Source organism: Aulostomus chinensis, chromosome 6 (assembly GCF_037954235.1).
Source record: "Aulostomus chinensis isolate RoL2024-O1b breed Wild chromosome 6, RoL_Achi_v1.0, whole genome shotgun sequence".
NCBI classification, from domain to species: Eukaryota; Metazoa; Chordata; class Actinopteri; order Syngnathiformes; family Aulostomidae; genus Aulostomus; species Aulostomus chinensis.
The window spans coordinates 13,202,535-13,226,680 of record NC_141325.1 but is presented as its reverse complement, the minus strand read 5'-3'; the positions used below and the strand labels follow the sequence as shown (position 1 = coordinate 13,226,680).

At 40.5% G+C, this 24,146-nt stretch overlaps 4 protein-coding genes across 10 annotated transcripts in view; 2 read left to right on the top strand and 2 right to left on the bottom strand.

Annotated features, from left to right (window-relative positions):
• Positions 1-560: 560 nt before the first annotated feature.
• gck (glucokinase (hexokinase 4)) lies at positions 561-4,778 on the bottom strand. The gene is made up of 10 exons (XM_086205373.1): positions 4,663-4,778; positions 4,176-4,338; positions 3,917-4,071; positions 3,230-3,349; positions 3,051-3,146; positions 2,868-2,967; positions 2,595-2,778; positions 1,822-1,977; positions 1,246-1,479; positions 561-1,147 (listed from the first exon to the last, which is right to left on the bottom strand). The coding sequence occupies exons 1-10, from the start codon at positions 4,741-4,743 to the stop codon at positions 1,000-1,002; spliced, it is 1,437 nt and encodes a 478-aa protein (XP_086061499.1). The 5' UTR covers positions 4,744-4,778; the 3' UTR covers positions 561-999.
• Positions 4,779-9,479: 4,701 nt separating this feature from the next.
• Positions 9,480-13,487, top strand: ykt6 (YKT6 v-SNARE homolog (S. cerevisiae)). Its single transcript, XM_086205371.1, has 8 exons — positions 9,480-9,669; positions 10,023-10,200; positions 10,348-10,430; positions 10,643-10,743; positions 10,830-10,934; positions 11,210-11,275; positions 11,490-11,591; positions 12,570-13,487. The coding sequence occupies exons 2-8, from the start codon at positions 10,097-10,099 to the stop codon at positions 12,603-12,605; spliced, it is 597 nt and encodes a 198-aa protein (XP_086061497.1). The 5' UTR covers positions 9,480-9,669; positions 10,023-10,096; the 3' UTR covers positions 12,606-13,487.
• Positions 13,488-15,087: 1,600 nt separating this feature from the next.
• LOC147260166 (uncharacterized) lies at positions 15,088-17,306 on the top strand. 2 transcript variants are annotated; one of them, XM_086205370.1, is made up of 5 exons: positions 15,088-15,526; positions 15,870-15,921; positions 16,158-16,232; positions 16,550-16,634; positions 16,862-17,306. In XM_086205370.1, exons 1-5 carry the CDS (start codon positions 15,485-15,487, stop codon positions 16,908-16,910), a joined length of 303 nt encoding a protein of 100 aa, XP_086061496.1. In that variant the 5' UTR covers positions 15,088-15,484; the 3' UTR covers positions 16,911-17,306. The 2 variants fall into 2 exon arrangements, with proteins under 2 accessions (XP_086061496.1, XP_086061495.1); XM_086205369.1 differs by lacking the exon at positions 15,088-15,526 and having other exon boundaries at positions 15,674-15,921.
• Positions 17,307-21,519: 4,213 nt separating this feature from the next.
• The window catches only part of LOC147260165 (rho guanine nucleotide exchange factor 28-like), a 41,270-nt gene continuing 38,643 nt past the window's right edge, over positions 21,520-24,146 (bottom strand). For all 6 annotated transcript variants that reach the window (XM_086206609.1, XM_086206604.1, XM_086206605.1 and 3 more), the window contains 5 exons: positions 23,906-24,010; positions 23,612-23,776; positions 23,168-23,419; positions 22,698-23,067; positions 21,520-22,616 (listed from right to left, as the gene is read on the bottom strand). In XM_086206609.1, coding sequence (XP_086062735.1) covers positions 22,429-22,616; positions 22,698-23,067; positions 23,168-23,419; positions 23,612-23,776; positions 23,906-24,010 — 1,080 coding nt within the window. In that variant the 3' untranslated portion in view covers positions 21,520-22,428. The remainder of the gene's footprint in view (positions 22,617-22,697; positions 23,068-23,167; positions 23,420-23,611; positions 23,777-23,905; positions 24,011-24,146) is intronic.

The following is a 24,146-nucleotide window of genomic DNA, read 5'->3' as shown; positions in this document are numbered from 1 at the left end:
TGGGATATATTTTATCGGGGGGGGGGGCAGAATGGTCTGGTTAAACCGAAACATAAGTGAAAATGATTAATTTTGCTGCTATAAGACACAAATTTTTGCGGGGATCTAGATTAAGGATGAATTCCAGAGCTATCTAGTACAATATGAAACAATCCATAAAAATAATCCAAAGAAATTTAGAATTAAGCAATTTTATTTACAGATATTCACATTCAAAGCACATTTCTATATTTATGTACATACGAAAACTGCAAGGGAACTTTGTTGATACACAAAGAGTTGCAAACATTTTAAATACTCCTTATTTCAGTCCTCACACACGGAATCCAGAAAGGTACTTTGAGCCAACACTAAAACCAAAAGGCCACTGCAAATTTGCAACAGAAACCATATCAAATGTCAGGATCAATCCCAAAAGTATATTTTATATTATTATTATTTTTAAGTATTCAACTTCTATTGTGCATGTTGAAGAATCAAATCTGCATTAAAAGCTTTTGGTTTTGTCTTGGCTAATAGTGATCCTGTTGACGGAGGGATAGAAAGATAAAAGAAATACCGCAAAAAAACAGAACCCTCCTGGCTGACATAACAACCACACAATAAAGCAGCAACTCTGATTTATTCATACAGTTTATAAAATTTACAAAAAATAAAATAACCCCTGTCTTTGCACTGGCATTATATTACATATCATCACCATTAATATATCAGGCATTTTAACCTGAACAGCAGTGGAACACCGGTTTTAAATAAGCTTTCATAGTTCAGAGACATATTTGTTAGCTACAAGTTGCTGTTTTTTGTCTATTACTACCTAAACTGACTCTAGGGAACAAGATGCCTGCTGCTTTCTTGTCTGTACATCTTCCTGTAGTGAGGATCCATCCTGATCACTCTGGAAAACTGCACATCTCGGGGATGTAAAGTCATCAGCAGCCCTGCATCAGAGTTCAGCCACACTTCCTTCAGTGCTGCTGGGAGACAACTCTGCTCCCTTTAATGTGTCAGCATGCAAACGGCCATCTTGCTGGCCACAGCTGAGATGAGGGCTGCTCCGCGTCCGCTCCCCTCCTCCGACTGGATGAATGTGATCTCACAGTTAGGCGTCAGCTCCCTGACAATTTTGTGGAACTTGTCACGGAAACTAGAAAATATGTTTCTTTGTGTTATTCAATTGCTTCTTACGTACTTTAACACATTAAGATATGGCGTTTAAAAACACCTAAACTTTGCAGTCCTCACCACGGGTGCAGCTTGTAAACGGAGCCGTCCACCCCTACTGTGATCTCCAGGGTCTCTTGGCTGCGTCGCTCCCTCATCAGGTTGAGAACAGCGGCGAGACCTGCGCCGCACATGTGGGCAGAACGAGTGGAGACACTCTCACACACCAGACGGATGATGTCACAGTCCAGCTCTGATGGCAGCACACCCAGCGATGACAGGATGTTGTAGATCTGCTTCCTGTCCCCTGTGTCACTAAACATGGCGGGATGAAAAGATCAGTTGTTGATTTTTCACATTTTGGTTTATTGATGTGCTCTACCTTTAGATTCTTGCTTTATTTGCTTTTAATAGGGTTCTAGTGTTGTCATGATACTGTTACTACAGTTATAAATACGCATGCAACAACATCATTTAAGTTTGCACTCCAAGTTTAATAAATTGACTTTAATTCAAATCAAACGACTGCTGCTGGTCCTCGTGGAAGATCTCTTAGATATTGAAGCTTGACTTTGTCATTTTGCATTTTGTCTTATTTAATTAAGGCATCATTAAGATGCAATGGTTTCTTTACATTTATGTTTATCTCTCCCCCACCTTTCAACTTGCGAGACGTAGCGCGTCTCAAAGCTTCCACGTGTCCTCAGCGTCTCCGAGGCTTTTCCACTGAACAGCAGGTCCTCGTTGACCAGCTTAATCAGAACCAGCCTCACCAGCTCGCCCATATACTTCCCGCTGATTAACTTCTCATACCTGCACGGTATAGAGGGAGGAAGTGATGTTAAATACAGAGTGGTGGTAATATCGTGTGGGGGGGGGGGGGGTGACAAAAGAAGCAATGCAGGAAAAACTGTTAGTTGCTCACAAGCTTCAAGAGCAAAAACCCCTGTCTTTTCTACACAGGTTGCTGATGAGAAAAGCGACGTCAGTGCTTAAGAGGCTGAATGACGCTGGGCTCAGCAGTTGTCAATGTGAAGGACCGGTCAGTGTAAAAGGTAAACAGCCATTAGGCCGCAGCAGAGAAGCATCATTAATCTGCCCCCCCTCACCCACCCTGCGCCTGACCACTGACGTATGAGGGCTCCGATCATTTACAAACATCCTCAGGAAGAGCAGCTGGTAGCTTAGCAACTCCACAAAGACCTAATGTGAGAGTTAAGTGAGTATTGCCATGGAGGAATGATTAATTCAGAAAAACGGTGAGGGAAATTTCAAACTGTAATGTTAATGAATCACTTACACGATATAATGAAGGTTGGGGGCCTGATGACTAAATGATGGAAGTTACTGGAGGACATGTTAAATTAGGTCAAACGAGCCTATGTGTACAGTTTAATGCACGTTTGAATTGAAAGCCCCCTTTGACTCACAGCTGCTGCCCAGGGTTAATCGAGGTCTCGTCCACCACTCTGTCATACTCCAGCCTGAAATCCTCCAGCTCCCCGTTGTCTCCAAACGCCCCCCACTCTGTGTTGACACACATCCGGCCCTCCTCCCCTTCCACCAGCTCCACAGTCCGCATCTCCTCCATGTAACAAGCATTGCAACCTGTACCTGGAGAAGAAGCACAAACACACACCTTGTTTGAAACTGCACGTCTGTGTGGTCCTTCTATCATATAGTTCTTTAATGTAAAGGCTCACCGACAATCATCCCAACTTCACAGCTGCGATCCTCGTAATAGCAGGAAATCATGGTGGCTACTGTGTCATTCACCATGGCAACCACATCCATCTCAAAATCCTGAATGACATCAATATCAGAGTTATCCACAAATATCTTTTTTTTTTTCCTTTTTACTATTTTGAATATCCCCCAAAACTTACCCCTCTTCTCTTAATAGCATCTCTGAGTAAACCCACAACATTGTTTCCCTCTGCTCCAGAAGCCTTGAAACCTTTGGTCCAGTTGAGTAGAATTCCCTGCCAAGACAGTACATCGATATCAAGAGAGAGCAAAAAATCATCTTTGACTTAACTCCTTCCAGCCTAGTGTTAAATCCTACCTTGTCAATGTCTTCATGACGTACTGGAAAGGAGAAAGTAAAACCCAGAGGAAGCTTCTTGTGTTTAATGTGGTGCTTGTCCAAAAAGTCCGACATGCACTCTGCTATGTAGTCAAATAACTGGAAAAACAAAAGAGAAAAAAAAAATGTTTAGATTGATGCTGATTTAAAGGGCCTGTGTGAAGGATTTAGTTGGATCTATTTGTCATTATTAGGTTTTCATTGGTGTGGTAAACTAACAGTATGCTCATGGGCAAGCATAAATAAGTCTATTCCTTGTTAATAAAGCTCACACAAACATGGATTTCTTTTTGTTATCTTGGTAGTATTTCAATCACAGACAGAAATGAGTTGAAATATCTGCTTCATTTCTTTTTGTTTGCATGACACTCTTGTTTGACACTTTTCAGCAGAGATAGAGAAGATTTTTTGGGGAGTGGCCATGCTACTTGTTAGCTGTCCCTATGTGGACGCTCTTTAAGGGGAAGTAGGACCCTTCCAAAAAGAAACCTTTCCACTTCCCAGCTGCATGAGAGTACTATTACAACAACTGTGCTGTCATTAGCTTAGCCCACCATGTCATGCTACCATGTTTCTAAAGTCACTGAGAACAACCATGCCAGTGTTTACAGAAGACATTTCTAAAGTTACTTCCGCACGAATATATTTTCATTTTAAAACACTAACCATTTCAGCCGTCCCTGTCATGGCATCTTCAGGAATGGAGTACATCTGGTTCTTGGTCTCCACCTTCCAGCTTCTCTCCTCATCTGCACCCACCTTCACAAGCATCACACGGAAGTTTGTCCCCCCTAAGTCCAGAGCCAGAAAATCTCCCACCTCTGTAACAACACATACTAAATCTGAATACTTGTACTATAAGTATTCATGGCCCATGTAATAAGCACAAGTTTAGAATATAATTTAATTTCTGAGGAGTACATACCTGAACCCTCAGGGGTGGAGCAGACATAAGTGGGAAGCATTTTGACACTGGCCTCTTCATGCGTCTCCAAACGTAGTCCTCTGTCCATTTCTTGCTGCATCCTCTTCAAGATTTCTTTTAGTTCTTCCTTATTCAGCTTGAACTCTGACAGGATCTGCTCTACCTGCAGGGACAGATGACAAGATGTTAATGATGGTGCTGCAAAAACCAGAAGGGAAAATCAGAGGCAGGGTGGAGCAAATAGAGAAATCTGTATTCAAGAACAAAAGCAACAAAATGAATATAAAATCAGACAGAACAATAAAAGACAGGACATCAATTTCAAAAACCTGCAAGTACAGTCCAAGAGGTGCGTGTATATTTTAAAGTGCAAGACGAAAAGTTTCCTCACAAAATATTGCCAGCTATACGTGACGGATGGCAAAATAAAACCTGAAATAACAAATCAATTTAATAAAAGTCTTGTTTAAATAAAAACATATCTTACCATGAGAAATTGATCAACCTCAAAGCTGTCACTACAAGGCATCTTCACTATCTGGTCAAGACAAGGGCTAACACAAGGCATCTTCCAGAGTAAATGTGTTTCTAAGTGTGCAGAGAGTGTGTCCAACGTGTGTGTGTGTGTGTGTGTGTGTGTGTGTGTGTGTGTGTGTGTGTGTGTGTGTGTGTGTGTGTGTGTGTGTGTGTGTGTGTGCCTGTGCATGTATCTGCAGAGCTAGTCAAGTGTGACCACTGAATGGGAACTTCAGCTGTTTTTATGCTCAGGTGAAGTGAGCTGGCCTCACCAAACATGCCACAACTCCCACGCTTTCCCAACACCCCACCCACCTTAAAAAACAGTAGAAGTCAATGTGACCTGATTTCAGAAATGAGCTTTTAACTGTTTGGACAGTTCATCCTTGGTCACTTTATCAAAGAATCATCTGTGCCAGAAGCCTCACTGTGACTGCGTGCACACACACACACACACACACACACACACACACACACACACACACACACACACACACACACACACACACACACAAAAATAGTTATCTTGTCATGAAAAAAAATTACATTAAATCATTATGATGTTTATAACAGAACAACATTCAACGTGTGCTTTTTCTTTTCATCAGATTATAACAATCCCATTCTATTGTGAGGTTTTGAAAATATCTAAAAAATCACATGTAGCAGTATGTAACAGTGTGTACCAAATGTATTCTTACCTGTTTATAGTTTATGTTTGTGCTTGTAACTTGTAGTGTTTCTTTTTTTTTCCCTTTGTTGAATGATGTTCATTACTGTAACGGTCCCTAACAAATAAATATATAAAAGACAAGCAATAACATAAAATTTCACCTTAATTTTAAAAGTGAGAAGGTCAGAATAGGACACTCGTTAAAGTTAATGAGTGCTATGTGGGGTCAGGTCAAAATTTAACCTTGCAAATAAGACTTTACATAAATTGGGTAAATAATTTTTTGCTTTCATGTGACATTGAACTGACCTGACAAATTTCGATCTATTGATCGATGCAAATTACATGTTGCAAATTTCCAAAACTCAACTGTTCAAAATAGGCAATCCCAGTCCATCTCAAGCTATTAACAAGAAAAAGAAATGTAACTCCATTGCACCAATGCATCATGAGAACACTTCAGTTTTGAGAAGAGAAAATAAATTCCAGGTTAAAATAAGAATTTGGTAAATTAGATTAAAAGCAAATTTTTGAAGGGAGCGTTGGTAGAGAGTTAAGACATGGCTGAGGTCTCTTTTTGTCAGTGTTCTAGGATATTTTTTATTTGATATTATATCATATCCTCATTATCATCATATCCTCAAATCGCAATTAGTGCCCTGCACTTGGCTTGATAACAGAATTAAGTATTTAGATTATTCCGATTCTTTTAATGCATATTTGTGCATGTCATGTTCTAAGATGAGGCAGCACGGTGATGCATAGGTTGGCACTGTGGCCTCACAGCAAGAAGGTTCCGGGTTTCAGTCCCCGCTCGGGCACGAGATCTTTCTGTGTGGAGTCTCCATGTTCTCCCTGTTCCTGTGTGGGTTCTCTCTGGTACTCCAGCTTCCTCCCACAGTCCAAAGACATCAAGAGGGGACGAGGCTGATTGATACTCTAAATTGACCGTAGGTGTGACTGTGAGTGTGAATGGTTGTCTGTCTCTGTGTGTTGGTCCTGTGATGGACTGGTGACCTGTCCAGGGTGAAACCTGCCTCCTGGGATGGGCACCAGCCCCCCCCCCCCCCCCCCCCGAACATAAGTGGTAGAAGATGGATGGATGTTCTGAGAATAAATAAAGCACCAAATGATGACAGACAGACAGACAGACAGATTACTTTATTAATCCCTTTTGGATGTTCCGCCAGGGAAATTGCAAACACCCACAAGTTTGCTCAATGAGGGAAACTTACCCAATAATTTGTATAATCAGCAACAAGTCTAAAATTAGCAACAGAGAGGGATGAATGACCTGTAACTCTAACAATGGTAGGTGGCAGACTGCATCTGTACGTATCAGCTCCCGCCATTCACCTGACCTGATCAAAGGTCAGAGCTAAAAATACATTTCAAAAAAAGGCTCTGACTGTCCGCAAGGTGACCCTCTATCAATTCCCCCAGTGACCTGACAACCATGAACCTAAAGATGGAGACACTGACCTAAAGACACAAACGTGTTGACCAAATTTGCTCATACATTCATTTCTTTGTTAAATCTCTTTAACAATTTTTTTTTGTTAACTGTCCCCTCCCTATGTCACTCTGTACAGGTTTCTACAAAAATTCAGCCTGAGAGATGGAGAAACTTTAAGATGTCTGCCACGATGCTCATCTTTACAACATGTATAGGAATGTTGTATGAGAATGTTGTGTTTCCAGTTCTCTTTTTTTGTTTTGGTCTACTTTGACTTTGATCATTAAGAATGCATTGACTGTTAAACTAGGTTGGAAGTAGAACTGTGATCACTGGCCCTGGCGACAGAGGTCTGTTTGCGGTCCGTCTTTTACAGACAGGAGCAGAATGTGTACCAAGGGCCTCTCAGCAGCTGAATATCCAGTTAAGTCAACCTTCTGCGGTTGTTTGCGCATTGAGACCTGCCAGATAAATCTCCAACCACATCTCTTCACAAAGCAAACTTAAAACATCATGTTATGTGATTACAGGAAAAGGAAATATAAAGGACTTCGGGGTTATATCCAGCATTAGCCAATATGTGAAGGACTTTATGTCATTGCACCTTTCCTGCTGCTCATGTCAAATCAAAATTAGCACAGTGGATGTCACATAATGGAAATATTTCCTGCTAAACCAAAGACGGAATCAATGCTAACTGGTTTTAGTCAATGAAATCATCCTTTAAATCTCCAAAATGTCTAAGGAAGATGGAATTATCTGTAAAAAATACTCACAGATAGATAGATAGATAGATAGATAGATAGATAGATAGATAGATAGATAGATAGATAGATAGATAGATAGATAGATAGAGTATTTGAAACTAAATATTTTATATGGATTGTAATATTTCAAGCAATTTAGGGGAGGCAATGTGTGTGACGTTACAGGAAGCTACACAGTTCCTTGACCGAATTTTGTATTTGTTTGTTTATTCTATTTTATTCTATTTTACCTTTTCCATCGTATAACGACGAGGACATCGGTGCCCTGTGTGGAAGTTCTCTCGTCCTCCAGGAGACTTGTGGAGACCTGATAGTGTTTCGATACGTCCGTTATTGAGGTGTGAAGACAAAGTTATCCTTTGATGGGATATTGCCCGGCCATTGTATTCCATAGACGGCTCATCTACATCATGTTCAAGAGCAGGTCTCAAACACATTTACATAACTGAAGGAACTGAATAGCTAATTGCAAAATAATAAAAAAAAAAAAACCTCTCGTAAAGCAGTGCAGATTTAAAAGCGATGTTTGATAGCTTATTCTTTCCCTGCGCACCTGTCTGTGCATGTATCGCTGTTTTCAATTTAGAATATTACCCAACAAATGAAAAAAAATATGAATTCATCTTCATTTTTGTTGTTGTTCACGTCCGGTGGGGTCTATAATGTCCGCATAAGCCCATAAGAAAATACTGTAACAAAAACAAATAAAAAAACATCAAATTCAATTTTCAATCAAAAACCTGAATTCCAGAAAAGGCAGAAAAAATGTAAAATATATAAATATTATTAAAAAAAATTCAACCCTGCTTTTCTACACTGGCAATTTACCTCAATATCTAAACGCAAACAAAGCTGAGTTCCAAGAAAGTAAAATAATTTCATCCTTCGGTGCTGCCGGCCTGTCAACAAATGCACCAAAGTCTTAGCGGTTTCCATGCCAAAACGATTTCAGTGTGTTGCCTTGGAAATGAATTACCTGCACACTTCTGTCGTGGAAAACATTTACCGCTGAGTTAAGTGGCCAGGAGGGAATTGTTTAATGGAGCAAGATTGCCAGAGAAAACATCTATTCAGAGTGCCATTTGCCATGTCAAACAGTTGATAGACCCACGGGCCACTCACACACGCCCAGCACTTTACCAGACTCCAGTAATGATAACTGTTTATAATAATTTCATTTTGAATATGTAGCGTATGTTTACCAATATTACAATATCGTAGTCGTTGAGGATGAAGCGTATTAAAATCAGACTCAAAATCAGAATCAGAATACTTTATTCATCCCTGAGGGAAATCAGTTCGTTCCAGTGCTCCACTCAACAACAACAAACAGGGAATGAAGAGAGAACAAGGTTATGCACATAGTGTACATAGTGACAGAACAAGACTATACACAAAGTGCAAAAGAGCAGTGTGCAAAAATAAGTGGATTGTACAATAAGTGGGTCATTTACATGAATTAACCCAAAGACAGTGCAGTGAGTGTGGATGGTCGACGGTGCATTTACAGAGATGTATTGTACAGTTTTATTGCCGTTGGGAGAAAGGAATGAAAAATTACTATTGGCAATAGTTTCATAAGTCTCATTTTATTATTATCTTGTAACATCCTCAAGAGTCCAGTCTTCTCATCCAACAAGTGCTGTTCATCCCTGAGGAGCTCAACAGGTTACTGAGCACAGGGTGAGTAAAAAGAAAGGGAAATCATTTCCTTCGGATAGGAAAAACACTTGCTTCATGTTGAGACTATGCTATGAATATTCAGCCAAAAAATTTTGGCTTCAATGTGTTAATTTAGGGTAGAAAAGTTGACTGGAAGGGATGTAGGCGGAGTCTTTGACTTTAGCCAGACGGAACAGGTACGTTTTCGGCTAGCTTGTTTCCACTGGGACTAATATCACGCTGGACCTGTAGGGGATCGTGACGTGGTGATTGGTCGCCTAATGACATCTTGCTAAGTTCTTCAGTGTGATTTGGACGCTCGCACCTCTAAGCTGAAGACCAATTGTTTTGGTTTTTGTGGGATATAACATTTATTCAGTTGTGTTACGGCAATCGAACGCTTTGCTGCGGAGTTATCGGGTAAGTTAGCAAAGGCCTCTCGAAGACCGGATAGCATCAGTAATGTTAGCTAGCTCAGCGTAACTTTGTAAATATATTCAGTTTTATACACATTCACAGTATCATTCCACCGTTTTAAGATATAAACTCTGATAATTAATCGTTTTAACCACTTAATATTAATCCTTTGAAAGAAAGATTTACGGACAATGAACATTTAATTGCTAGTTAGCTAGTAACTTCCAACAACAAGGCGGCTACTTTCACTTGTTAGCTAACGGATTCAGTTCCTTAGCTGTGTTTTTGTTAGACAGCTAGCTGAGCTGGATCAGTGTTAATGCTGTCATGTGCTTCAAGCTTGTGTCATCTTCCAGACTAGGTCATCAGGCAGGATTGTCTGACTGTATATTTGCTGGGACTGACTGGGCAGAAGTGATTCGGTGGCAGCATGAAGCTCTACAGCCTCAGCATCCTTTACAAAGGAGCGACCAAATCCAACCTTCTCAAAGCGGCCTACGATCTCTCCTCCTTCAGCTTCTTTCAACGCTCCAGGTTGGTCCGACAGAATTATGAAACAAAATACTGTTATTGTGATACTTTCATTTTCCACGTGTTAACGTGTACACCATATCCTTACTCTGACTTAACTATATCTATTATTTTACCCTAAAGCTGTATTATTCTCTTGGTTTCAATCAGTGCTCAGGAGTTCATGACATTCACCAGTGCCTTGATTGTGGAACGGTCAACAGTTGGGAGTCGTGCCTCTGTCAAAGAACAAGGTAAAAACAAGCAGGTGTAGTCCAGTTTTAGTCTGTCAAACTTTTAACAAGAAATCAATGATGAGAGCTTGAATTTAGTGTCCAAAAATATTAGTATATTTCATTATTACCACACAGTTTCAATTGAGGTATCCTCTCAGTAGACTCAGTTTGATTTTACCATGAATACAACTGTCAGTCAATGTCATTCTCACAATGTCCTTTTCGTCTAGAGTATCTGTGCCATGTTTACGTGAGAAACGACAACCTCGGTGCTGTGGTCATAGCAGATACCGAATACCCACAGAGAGTCTGCTTCACATTGCTAGAAAAGGTGAGTACAATATACCTAAATAAACACATGACTATTGAGTTTTCACGGCAACTTTTTTACGGCGACTGATTTCTGTTTTTGTTAAGGTATTAGATGAGTTCTCCAAGCAAGTGGACAGTATAGACTGGCCGTCTGGAAAGCCTGAAACCATAAACTACAAAGCCCTGGATATTCATCTAGCGAAATACCAGGTTTGTAAGATTTTTTTTTTAAGAAAATAATTTAAAGAGAAAACCTGATTGTTTTTGACTTTTTTTTTAATTAGACGCTGAAAACAAGACTCGCTTTTGTGGATCACCAGTGTTTCCAGTGACTTTTGTTTCTAGCGATTCAATTCTATATGAGCATAATTATGTTAAAGTAAATCTAAAGGAGAAATAGTGACATGATATTGAACTACATATGTATCTTGTTATAAAAACAGCGGTTTACCTCAAAGCTTGCTGTTATTCTTATTTGTCTCCAGAACCCCAGAGAAGCAGATGCAATGACCAAAGTGCAGGCAGAACTGGATGAAACAAAGATCATTTTGGTAAAGTACTGAACTAAAATGAGACCAGATACATGTATGAACACGGTCTTCCTTTTTAGAGCAGCACACACACATATGGAAAGTAAAGCCGGTCTATTTTTCGTTCGCTGACTTAATCAGACAACTTATGGCCCCAATGTCATACATATTATGCGGCATTTCCCCGGCTCTCATCAAGCACTGTTGTGTTAATCAAATATTTTTGTGTCCGTAGCACAACACCATGGAAAGTCTTTTAGAGAGAGGAGAGAAACTGGATGATCTGGTGGCCAAGTCAGAACACCTGGGAACCCAGTCCAAAGCCTTTTATAAGACTGTAAGTACTGATTGACTGAAACAACAACAACATAAACCTGTGCGCCCTGTTTCTCATGTTTGTGATGAAATTATTGGAATCAGTCCACTATAGTCGGGTCGCCTGTCAGACGGCTGCAACAAAAATCCCTGTAGCTGGGTGAAGCCCATTGTAGACCGAGGGAGGTCAAGTCATTAGCTGGCATGCAAAAAGAATCACTTACCCGCAAGACATGAACTGTAATTCGACGGATTTATCTTTGTATAAATCTTTTACCTTATGTTGTCTTAACACTTGTAATGATCTGAGCCTTTCAGTGGCACAAAGGAACATTTTGGTGGAGGTCTTTTCTTTAGCACAGCCGCCAAAATGGTCGGCAGTTATTAGGTCCTTAACAACTGACCATTTTTGGCCCCAAATCTTTGGAAAATGGTTGAAGAATGCAGAAATGGTGCTTTCAAGCATTCATTTAATTGACCTTTTAAGTTTCGTCAAGCCTGCATTACTCATTTGTGACTCCAGAAATCAGAAAATGCCATCTGTATGTCATTAGCTTAAAGCTAATGCAGGCAGACGACAGCGCATCTTCCAGGATAATCCAAGTATCCTTTATGCTGTGATGTCAAATACTTTGGTTTGAACAAAACATAAACAAATTAGCACTCTTGAGTATTTTGTTTGTTTTTGTTATTATTATCAGTTTGTACCAAGTGATGTCTTTGAGGGTTTGAGCAGTCTGGCTGTTGTTAGTTATCAGTCTCCACCAGCCTGAAGCTGGTAATATAAGTTCAGTTGTTGTCTGATCACTGGAGTCACCAAGAAGACCTGCAGGAAGGAGTTTACGCTGCCTGACTGTGTGTACTTGATAGGCAAATTACAGTTTTTGGGGGAGTACTGCTTTGATACTGGACTAGCAGGCCATCGGCCGTCAAGATCTGTGACCATGTTATTCCTCTAACCCCCCCCCCCCCCAATACCACCCACCCATCCCTGTCGCAGGCACGGAAACAGAACTCATGCTGTGAAATCATGTGATGTCGCTGCCTTGTCCTCGTGGACACGCCTCTGTCTGCCTTTCTGCTTTTCCTACAACCCCCATCATGCACCAGCCAATGGATGTCAACACAAAGGACAGAGCAGCAACGTCTGATCCCCCATGGGCTTCCAGGATGAGAGCGGGGACCTGGTGGAAGGTGGCGGCCAGCCTACACGTGACCTATTTAGACTGATGGGGGCTGCAGGAGTGATGGGGTTGGGTCAGGGGAAGAAATAGCACCTGGATTAGTTTTAACCTGTCTGTGGGGTCGACATCTGTGTGGTGTTTCAATACCAGCGGAGGGCGTAATAAGTGTGACATTGTATATCAGTGATGTGTCGTTGAAAACCATTTAATGTTATTCAGATCTTAAAAGCTTGATCTAAACATTTTTGAAAGAGTGTTATGTTGTGATTTTTCTTTTGGCTTCATTTCAAATCTGACAATCTCAGTCTTCTATTGTAAATTCGTTCAGTGAGTCATTTTTCAGTCAAATTCTGCAATCAGTTGTTGTTGCAGGCAGGACCTCGTTTGCCCTCTAGGTGGCACTGAGCCTCCATATTGACTCCAGTCTCTAAACTCCAGAGCCAGGGGACTGCTTTGACTTGTGATATCAGTACCTGGCAGAATTTTACAGATTTTTTTTTTTTTTAAACAATCTTTATCATTATGGATTAAGTTACATTTTTTTAAATTATTTTTGCTTCTTCTGTCTTATCACGTTAATAACTAATTCTGAAACATTCCCATTTTGAGTGACAGTGTCGATGAAAGCATCTTAAAGCTGATTTGTTTGACCCAGGCATTCCTCCACAGATGCAGCCTTACTGCTGTGTGACTACCTTCAACTCTCTAGATTTAAAAAAGAATAAATTCCCCCCCCCCCCCAAAAAACTGTTTTTGTTTTTTTTAGCCCATAAAGACCCCTTTATTACTCAACATTTTTACCATCATAGTCAGTGTGCCGAACCACTTGAGTGGTTTCACAACCGAAGCGTATTATAAAACTACGGGAGGGTATTATTGCATTCACTTGGGAGAAAAGAAAATGTCATTCATTTAGAAAACTCGACATTAAAAAAAAAAAAAAATCCATTTCTTGTTATTCTTGAGAAAAACAATCTCAATTTTGAAAAACAAAACTTCTTCGGAAAATGATTCCCCTGATTCAGAAAAACAACTGCTCCGTATTTCTGAGTTAACAACATAATTAATTCGTGAAATCAGAAAAACAGTATTTTTTTTTCTCAAGTGAATGCAACATGCATGTATTTAACACTCCAATGGTGACTTTTATTTTCGGTCCACCTTCTTTTCTTTTCTTTTTTTTTCTGTACACGTAATTGTGAGTGGGAGGGTCTTCTTTCTTCAAGAAAAGCTGATCGGTTGGAAACATGCCTTTGGTTGTGTATTTTACTCTGCTGTGTGTACGTGCGTTTTGCTGATACATCCAACATTGTCAGCTTGCGTTAATGTTTTGAGTGCCTGTGTGAAAGGAATTGTGTGTGTGAGTGTGTGTGTGTGAGCGTATGTGCACGCCCTGTCTGCTTTTACAGTGAATTATTAGGTGCAATATCTCTGCAGACTGTTGTCTCTCTTAAACTTAGAGAGGATAAATGGTTCTCATAAAGGACACTAACTTGACCTTCGTATGCTATTCTTCTGACTGATTCCCAACGTGAAGATTGTGCGGGTTTATTCTGAGTTGTGTTTCTTTTTCAAATTAATGTGCTGAATATGTCTGTCAGGTGTATGAAGTCATGCTGTAGCTATTTTGCAGGTCAGGGATTTCTGGCCATTGTGTTAAAACGGTCTGCATTCGACGTTTTGATCCTGATGTGGTCTACAAATTTAAAACAACGACTTGAGATAATAAACGGTTCTCTGTCCGCATTAATATTTTTGGAAAACTGATTTGTGTCCCAACACACGCCATGTAATCTTGCTTTGGTAAATTAAAGAAAAGGCCCCATGCTGTGCCATCTTGTCTTTTTTTTTTTCTCGAAGGTCTATATTTTTGTCCTCTTTTCAAGTTAGATTAAACTGAGTAATTCGATTAGCTCACATCCTGCAGTTTATTCTGGCCAGTTGCTGACAGTAAGAACATGTAGACGTCGGTGTAAAATTCATGCAAAGTCACGTGACTCCAGATAGACCGGACAAATAAAACGCATCTCTTGTCGAATGTTTTTTTTCCTATGAATATTTGCAATAGCAACCATGTCATGTGACCTAGAGACTCTAAATCAATAGCAGATATTCTTACTAGAGCCACCTATTTGTTTTATTATTTAACAAAAGTAATCCTTTAATCTGTTTAACTTTTGGTCTTGTGGCTACGTCATGTCACCTAAGATCGGTAGATCGGTATCAGATATTAGGCTGGACACAAGAATCACCGATTTATTTTTCTTGTTACATTTGTCATATCTTTACTATTTTAACGGGAAATTCATTTTTTTCCTATAGTGTCCGTATCATACAACCCAGGGACACAACCATTTATTGTATTTAATTGTTACAAGACTTTGTACAGCTTTTATTTGTATCTTAATGTTCTTTCTTCTTGACTCCCCAAAAAGTTTCCATGTCACGTGACACATTGACTCCATACCAGTTATTGCTAGGCTGGAGACTTGAAGAACAACTTCTTTTTTTTTTTTAATTGAATTTTTGTTAAAAAATCTGTACGAACGCGTTTTTGAAATAGAGACCAAGTATTAGCCAGTCACTGATCAGAAATAAAACCGACAGGATTTCAATGAAAAGTAAGGTTTTTGAGGAAGTACGTGAACGCGTCACGGCGGAGGCTTGTTTGGCTCACAGCTGAAGTGAGAGGAAAACACGTTCTGATGAAGTTTGACCGCAGACTCCAAAAATGTGGACGAAAAACGAGAACAGTTTCGACAACAGCTCCAAGGTATGAAGCTAAATGGCAAAACCGGCGTTATCTTATCACTTCGGTTGGACAGCAAAGTAACTTTGTGTCTGTGTGGGAGTGTAAAGTCTTAAAAGTAATCAGGCGTCTGAATTGTGTTGCATTAAAGATGTAATCCTGCACGCTGCAAGTGTTCAATAAATATTTGAGCGGCTGCATGGTTTCCTCTCTTTGCTGGACTTCCGGCAGCAGTTTCATATCCTGTGTTGCTGATCCACTTGCTTCCCTGGAGTTCTGTGTATTTCTCTACAAGCCGAGCCGAGCCGCAGTGGTGTTTCTACTTACACACTTGATGATCCAACACAACTGTTGTGCTGCGTTTCAGATGGTTGACCCAGATTTGACATGGCGAGCTTTACATGTTCAACACACAAACGGTGAGCTGCTGCTGCTGCTGCTGCTCCTTCTTCTTCTTCTTCTTGGGTTGTAGTTTTAATCACACGAGAGAGATTCAAGTGTTTCTGAGCTAAAATGCCTAGTAATGTATATATATTTTTTAATCATATCAAATCCAGTTGTGGTTTAAACTCATAAATTCCAAACGCACTTGTAGTATCAGTGTGTACTAACTTAAGAGGACTGGAAACTAATCCTACTTATTTCCCTCTTGAAGGTTCAACCGCAGCTTCTACTCATCCGTCAGGTACAGAGGAGTCGTTAAGCGGGAGCAGCAGTGGAATCGTCCCTGGTGAGCCTGGACTGATTGCGTTAGAACCAGAACCAAAGTCCAGAATCAAGATTCCAACTACTGTTTAGTTGAACCTTGGTACGGACTTACACAGGAACAGTTAGACTACTGTGTGTGCTTCCATCACTGTTAAAATCTTGCAGGAATTGGTGCATTCAACTGAGTGAAAAGTAAATCATGACATCAGGTTTCCAGATAACTCCAGCAGTAGTGTGTGTGTGTGTGTGTGTGTGTGTGTGATGTTTACTTTTGTATCAGCATATGTGTAACTGTGTTTATATGTGGTATATATCTGTTGAGTGTTTTGCTGCTTGCAGGAGTGATAGCAGCTGCAGTGTTCATCACATTTTTATTGACCCTCTACGCTGTCCTGTGGAAGTGCATGGTGTCTCCACCACAGAGGTAAATAACACACACGCACGCACACACACACACACACACACACACACCCTTTCTGGTTTTAGTTTGCACAGCATTCCTATCAGTGTCCCCATGTCTGAACTTTGTGTCACAGCTCATCCAAAAAAAACCCACATTATCTCCCATGATCCACACCGGATAATGATTTTTTTTTTAAAAACCACAATAATTGTAACAAAACAACAATATAATTTTTGTTTCTCTTTCAGGAAACGTAGGAAGGTGAGAGTAAGACCACAGCCAAGAACAAGCGTGTGAAGATGGGTCCTTCCCTGCATCAGTTTAGCGGGGCCTCTTTGTATATTTGGGATTAAAATATGGATGCACCTTTGAAGATCTTCCATCTAAAATCAAAGAACAAACCATGAAAGATGAATTCAGACGTTTGCTGCGATACTCAAAGGCTCCTGTTGGCTGACTGAACACAAACCACGGGAAAACAAGATTTTTGGCTGCTGCTTCTTTCTATGTTGATCTGTCAACTCTGCACTCGTGAGGGACGAGGCAGCTCCCGCCAACAGCCTGTGTGTGTGTGTGTGTGTGTGTGTGTGTGTGTGTGTGTGTGGTACCTTCACCAAAAACACAGTAGCATTTTACACTCTAATCTAATCTACACTGTAGTTTTTCTGTATAATTATTTTAGAAAGCACATCTTGCAACATCTTAACCAAAGTCTTTCTAAACAACCCTCCAGAAAAATGTCAGAGCTCCAGAAAGTGAACCACTTATTTCTACTACTTTCTACTGAAAATCTAGAAGGTGACTTTCTACTTTGTACACAACCTTTGATTGAAATTCAGATTATTTTCTTCACTCAGGATATATCGACTGCTGTATGACCTTTGACCTTTTTCTAATATACTGTGACTTTTTGTTACCTTGTTTTTTGGGGGTGGGCGGGCTCATAAATTCAATCATAAAATCAGTGATAGTTTTTACTTGGTTAAAATGCATCTTGGCTGTGTGCTCTTCAGTCTTGTTCCTTGGGGGGAATTGGAACATCCACATTGACAAAAGGATGCACTGATTAGGTTTTTTTTTTTTTTAATATTTTATCTTTCAAAGTTCCTAACTGTCTCTCATCCAGCTATTTCTGGACGCTGCTTCCTTCCATTTTAGCAACAAATAAGTTAATTAAAAAAGAAACCTCAGCTTTTCCATTCAAATGTCCTGAAGTCTGCACTACATACAGTTTATTCTGAGTCTGGACGAATGTGGATGAAAAAATTAAGCCGGACTGGTTTGTGCAGTTGTTCAAACAAAAGATGGTCATTCTAGTTGCACTATGTTCTGTTTTTGGTTAATTTTAGCAGATGTCATTTGCTGTGTGACAAAAATTCACCATGTCCCAGAGATCCTTCCAAGATCCCGTGACGGTTGAAACAGGTCAACGTTCTCCTTCTTTGCTGAACTATCTCTCAACCCTTTATCGAGCACTCATTGAAATATTTGGACATTTAAAATTTCAACCCTAGAAGGTCATCGTGGGACACCACAGGACTTTATTTAACTTTTGGGACAATTTAAAAAAAAACATTCAATTTTATGTCATGTTGAAAGTCAAGCTCAATGAAGTTACCATGTATGGTTCCGCATCCCTCAAGAACAAAACATTTACTAAAAGGTGCACGTTGCTGGCGACACGGTTGGGGATTTATTCTAAACTGAAGGCACGCTGAACCAGCATGACGACCACAACATCCTGCAAGGACACGCCATCCCGTCCGCTTTGTGTTTCGTTGGACCTTCATTTATTTGTCATCAGGACAACGACCCCAAACACACCTCCCGGCTGTGTGAGGGCTATTTGACTAAGAAGGAGAGCGGTGGAGTGCTGCACCAGATGACTTGGCCTTCGAAGTCAACTGACCAAACCAAATCCAGATGGTTTGGGATGAGATGGACCGCAGAGTGAAGGCAAAAGGGCCAACAGGTGCTCAGCATCTCTGGGAACTCCTGCAAGACTGTTGGAAACCATTTCAGGTGATGACCTCCTGAAGCTCATCGAGAGAACGACAAGAGCGAGCAGCGCAGTGATCAAAGCAAAGGGTGGCTGCTTTGAAGAATCTAAAATATAAAACGTGTCATTTTGTAATTCCTCCATAATTCTACATATGTTCATGAATAGTTTTGATACCTTTAGTGCGAATCTAGAATGTAAATCGTCATGAAGATAAAAACAAATATATATATAATACATCAATAACAACCAAGAGAAGTCACGTGGTCCAACCTCACTGAGCTGCATAGCAGCACCATTTTACGTGTCTGCTGGAGTTACCACTCATAGTTCTTGTCTAGATAAAAGGCTTAGTTTGATATATCTAAAAAAAAAAAAAAAAAAGGTTTTGTATCTTTAAGTGTGCTGGGAGCAGGACTGGTGCTTTCCTCTTCCATTTTATAAATATGACAGGCTTGAGTGCCCTCACCTGTCCTGCTGGTGGATGTTGTCCAGCAGTGCCTCCATGTACTGTATCATCACAGTCGTGGTGCTAGTTTTCCAAACCAGTCTAGTTACTTCTAACAACCACTGAGCAGACCTGGCAGGAGGGAATGTGGTTTGGTTTTACCCTCGCAACTCAAACCTAAAAATGTCTTGACTACACAACAGTGTATTTCTGATGTGAAATCCAAGGAAATAGTGGAAGCAGCTGGATGGAACCAAATATTTAACAGTGTATGGCAAAAAAAAAAATAGAAATAAAAAAAATATATATATCTGTTATACTTAAGTTGTTTATTCATTATCTCCAACAAGATAATTCATTTAAAAGATGAATAAACACGTCAGACTCCAAATGTTTAAGCTTGTTAAAAGAAAAACGGTAACATAACTCTTCCAACAGTCAAATGTGATGAAAATCTTCAACACTTGAGCCTGTTTCTTTTTTGTTTTGGTGCAGAATGCAGACACTGGTGCTGGTTGTTGACCTATATTTAGAATAAGGATATAGTTTATATCACACATAGCAACAGCAGCAGGGTTGTTCTAATTTCTGTTTGGATGACAACATGCAATAATTTATAGCCATAAACATTTCCTGCTAAAACCGGTTTGGTATGTTTCTTCATGAGGTTGCTATTGTGAGACTGGCCAAGGTCTGAAGATGCTCTTGAATACACAGGAAGAAAAGTCAATGCTATTTTTATTTCTATAGCGCATTTCAAAAAGAGAGTCAAGAGACGGATTACAATTATTGGCAGCAATTAAAGGTGAACTTAAAAATCTTTGTTTAGCTGGAGTCAGCGGCTTACATTTAGCCAGTACTGCCTCCCGATGTTCATATAGTGGTAGTACAACTGATGGAAACCAGCTGTTGCAGTGTATGTGTGGACCGTTGTGTGTTTATGTAATATTAAACTCCTCTGTTGCTCTCCTGGTTTCAGCTTTTCCACCAGATTGTGAATCCTGGCTGCAGGATCCAACATCCCAAAACAAGTTGGGCCGGGCTGAAGACAGTTAAGCTCTTTCACATCAGGATGCAAAAACATTTACATAAAAAACAGCTTTATGGGTGGGGTGGGGGTGGGGGGCATGGTGAAACAAGAAACATAAGCTGTTGTATTTTTCCTTTATAGCTGAAGGGGAACATCATGATCTTATCCTTTGCCTCAGCTCCTTGACATCACACAGAAGAGTTTTAAAGTACATTCTCAAGAGCATCTGAGCTGCAATCTCAACTTCTAAACTGTTGACAGTGCTGCTGCAGGAGATAAAAGTCATATTCTATAAATGGAAATCCAGAAATCTCAGGCAATATAATGTTAACCCTCTGAGAGGGTTGGTTGCGGCCTCGCTCTTCCTGAGGAGAGAAACTTGTTTAATATGATGTCCTAGTCCTCCTGTTTGAGTCCTAGTCTAGTTTCATACACGTCCTGTCATAGTTGATTATCCAGTAGCTGACTGAATCATTAACGTTAGCTCAGATCAGATCTATGAGGATGTCATCATCCATCCATCCATTTTCTTCCGCTTATCCTGTTCAGGGTCATGGGGGCTGGAGCCTATCCCAGCAGCCTTTGGGCGAGAGGCGGGGTTCACCAGTCCATCACAGGGCCAACACATAGAGACAGACAACCATTATCAATCAGCCTCGTCCTCTCTTGATGTCTTTGGACTGTGGGAGGAAGCTGGAGTACCAGAGAGAACCCACACAGGAACAGGGAGAACATGCAGACTCCACACAGAACGATCCAGTGCCCGAGCCGGGAGTCGAACCTGGAACCTTCTTGCAGTGAGGTGATCGTGCCAACCACCACACCACCATGCTGCTTGTCTCAACAACCCTTTCTACAATTCTCGTTAAGAAAAAAAGCTTTTTAAAAGCAGTTATATCTTGAAGGAACAAATCAAGTTATTGTGAAACACATCTATATCCCCTTCTCCCCAGAGCTGGACAAAAAAAATAGACTTAGCTTTGCGCGATGAATTGTAGTGGATGGGAAGTGTTAGCATACCCCAGCCAAATGTCATCAAATACTTGTTTTCCCTAAGATATTCTTACCTGAATTAATAGAGAAAAGGTTGTGCATGAGATTTCTTATGGAAAAATTAAAAATTTTGTGACATTGCCATTTAAAAACAGAAACATAGTCTGGACTATTTTCCCGAACCCAAACACTGGGCACAACTTTGACTACTAGAAGATGGTTAGACTGTATCTGGGAAATATGTCATGTTACAGGACATGTATGGAGAATTAGAAAGTCTTGCCAAGATTTAAGAGACTCAAAGTCAGCAGTGTTTCAGCAGAACCAAAAGTAAATATTAGATACAACTCGGACAGGTTAAATAAGGATGCTCTGAAACTCATCGTCTAAAAAGACAATGAATTAATAAGACAGAAATGACAAATACAAATAAGTTTGCAGCAACCTCTTTATATGCAGCTCAATATTAATATATGGCACGTCACAGTTCAGATTACAGAGTACACATATCAAATTATAACTTTTGACAGTGCAAGAAGCCATTTATACACAATAAATTACAAACTTGTCAGAAAAGAAGATAAACAAAGAAATACAGACGTTCTTTTTCAGAAATTACTTACAGTATCAGATAGCAAGAGAGTTTTGGCACTTTTGTGGAAAAAAGAAAGGACTAGAAGAACCTCCAGGAGAAAATAGTGTGCATAGGTAGCCCTTCCATAAAATTATACATACTTATATTTATCTTTCTTTGAATCCCTTATTCCTTACAATCCCTTATAAATATGGAAATCTCTTCAGCCCCCCTCAGAATAGAACCTTTATTCTACACCCTTATAAATAGAATTAAAAATCACAAGGAGGAAATAATAAGAAAGCAACAGTACATAGTTTGGGGAGGGAGTTTCCTTTAAGTGCTAACATCCATCCTGGCCTCAGTGTTTGGAGCCAATAGGTGCCTCTGCCATCAAGTAAGCACCACAGACACCAAGTTAATGAGCTGAAGTTGAACTCAACATGTTTGTCTTCTGATATGAGGAGTACAAATAATAAAAGCTGATTTACAAAGAGCCTTTTTTCAGTGGGGGAAGAAAGGCACGTTGGTTTGATTATGCAGGAGGATGATTAATGGCCGTCACATACAAGGCACGTATATCTGTGTATACTTCCTCCCAGCAAGTACTCACTTACTTGATTATCAAAGGAACAAATTAAAAAAAAAACAAAAAAAAAAACAACTTCACATCCATCACATTTTGACAGATGCAAACACAAACACATACAAGCAACAAGTATATTATTATCCATCCAGTTATACATCCGGAAGCTTCCATTGTTCATATTATCAGAGATAAACAATGTTCTCCTCGCCTCCCTCCTCCCCATTCTGTCCTTCGAGAGAGAGGTAAGACTGCGGGGGAAGGAGCGGAGCAAGAGAGGGAGAGGAGGGGTAGTTGTCCTCATAGAGTCCTTCACCTGTGACCTGCGGCCTCCAGGGTCCCAGGGATCGTTGGTCCAACTGTGGACTGAAGTCTGACAGGAGGAAGAAAGATCAGGGTTAGGAGGACTGGTCAGAAATAACCATTGATTTTTATTCACAGTCTAATCACTTACTCTTATTGGTCTTCTGTGGTTGTGCCGTGACCCTGCTGCCAAAGGAGTCATTCAGAGGCCGGGTGCAGCCATGGCTGTTGGTGTAGCTTGGGTACGTCAGGCCATCTGAAGGCTGTTTTCTGTGTGTTTGACTCAGCAGGGTGTTGAGGCTGTTGTAGAGGCTAGCAGTGAGACCCAGGTTAGTGCTGTAGCTGGGGGCCTGTTGGGGATCATCCAGGTTCTTCTTTGGTGCAGAATGCAGACACTGGTGCTGGTTGTTGTTGGTGGGTTGTTGGAGGTGGTTCTTCTGGAGGGAGGCGAGTAGTGCTACCTCGTTTTCATATACTGAACAGTTTCCATCCAGGCTGCCTGAGCGGCTGTGGCTAGAAACCTTGGCGATTCAAAAAAATGAGGTGAGATACCCATCCCTCCAACTCCACTCTTCATTCCTGTATCATCTTCTTGCTTCTGCACCCTTTGCGGTCTCTTACCTTGTATCCATCCAGTGGTATGGTAACAGGCAGGCTGCTTTGGCGGTTGTGCCTCCAGCTCTGAAGCAGTCTCTGCTGGGCTTCAATCTTCTCCCTCTCCCTCTCCACACTCCTCTGGCCCTCTGTCAGTCTATCTAGGTTTTGCTGGTATTCCAGCAGCTGAGCCTCCAGTTCCTTGCGTTCGCACCGCAGCCGCTCCGCCTCTAGGATGCACTGCTGCTCCCGTTGCTCCAGTGCATTTTCCTGCTCACTCTGTAAACAGTACAAGCACATCATAAACATTGTACTTTTGGTTTGTTAGATTTGCAGGGTTAGAGATAATCCAGGACTTTAAAAGCTTCTGGTGAGCTGTATGTCCTGGTTCATTTAAGATAAATGTGGGATTTGTGGGATTATCCTGAGAGTCATTGATTGATGGGACCAGAACATCAGAATGAGGCTCACCTGTTGTTTCTTTCTGACCAGACACTCTTTGTCCCAGCGCTGCTGATCTTGCTTGAGCCTCATGTGGAGTTTCTGCACCTCATCCATCTCTTCTTTCTTCTTCTCCAAACTCTTCTTCTCTACTTCTTCTTTCTTCTTGTCAAGACTCCTTTGCCTCTCCTGCTCCTGCACAACAACAAAAACTTAATCTATCATGTTGTTCTTTTAAAAGGCAGCAACTTCAATCTAGTTAAAAAATATGCCGTTTGTATGAAGTTTAATAATATTTGCAATAATAGTCTAATGTGACGATACCAGGTTGTTTTGGAGGGAAGTTAGAATCCTGAGCTGAGGTTTTTCTCCCTCTTGTAGGAGGAGTTTCTGGACCTCATGAAAGCTGTCCTGAAGGGTCACAGCAGCCTGCAAACAAAACAAAACTGAACCAGGTTACACTCAGGCTACTGCATGTATTTTAACCTATTTCAGAAAAATGGTACTTTTATTCAAATCATTCCTTCAAATCCTTTCAAATCTGCAGTTAAATCTATTTGACTTC

What these genes read in the sequence shown, in the direction of transcription:
- gck (XM_086205373.1), bottom strand. Translation starts at nt 4,743, where the DNA reads ATGCCTTGTGTTAGCCCTTGTCTTGACCAGATAGTGAAGATGCCTTGT. An exon ending in ATGCTATTAAGAGAAGAGGG is followed by an intron (nt 2,968 to 3,050) that starts GTAAGTTTTGGG and finishes GATGTCATTCAG; the next exon opens with GATTTTGAGATGGATGTGGT. An exon ending in ATTAACCCTGGGCAGCAGCT is followed by an intron (nt 1,978 to 2,594) that starts GTGAGTCAAAGG and finishes TATACCGTGCAG; the next exon opens with GTATGAGAAGTTAATCAGCG.
- LOC147260166 (XM_086205369.1), top strand. Translation starts at nt 15,702, where the DNA reads ATGGTTTCCTCTCTTTGCTGGACTTCCGGCAGCAGTTTCATATCCTGT. An exon ending in ACATGTTCAACACACAAACG is followed by an intron (nt 15,922 to 16,157) that starts GTGAGCTGCTGC and finishes TCCCTCTTGAAG; the next exon opens with GTTCAACCGCAGCTTCTACT. An exon ending in ATGGTGTCTCCACCACAGAG is followed by an intron (nt 16,635 to 16,861) that starts GTAAATAACACA and finishes TTTCTCTTTCAG; the next exon opens with GAAACGTAGGAAGGTGAGAG.
- ykt6 (XM_086205371.1), top strand. Translation starts at nt 10,097, where the DNA reads ATGAAGCTCTACAGCCTCAGCATCCTTTACAAAGGAGCGACCAAATCC. An exon ending in TTCATCTAGCGAAATACCAG is followed by an intron (nt 10,935 to 11,209) that starts GTTTGTAAGATT and finishes ATTTGTCTCCAG; the next exon opens with AACCCCAGAGAAGCAGATGC. An exon ending in ATGAAACAAAGATCATTTTG is followed by an intron (nt 11,276 to 11,489) that starts GTAAAGTACTGA and finishes TTGTGTCCGTAG; the next exon opens with CACAACACCATGGAAAGTCT.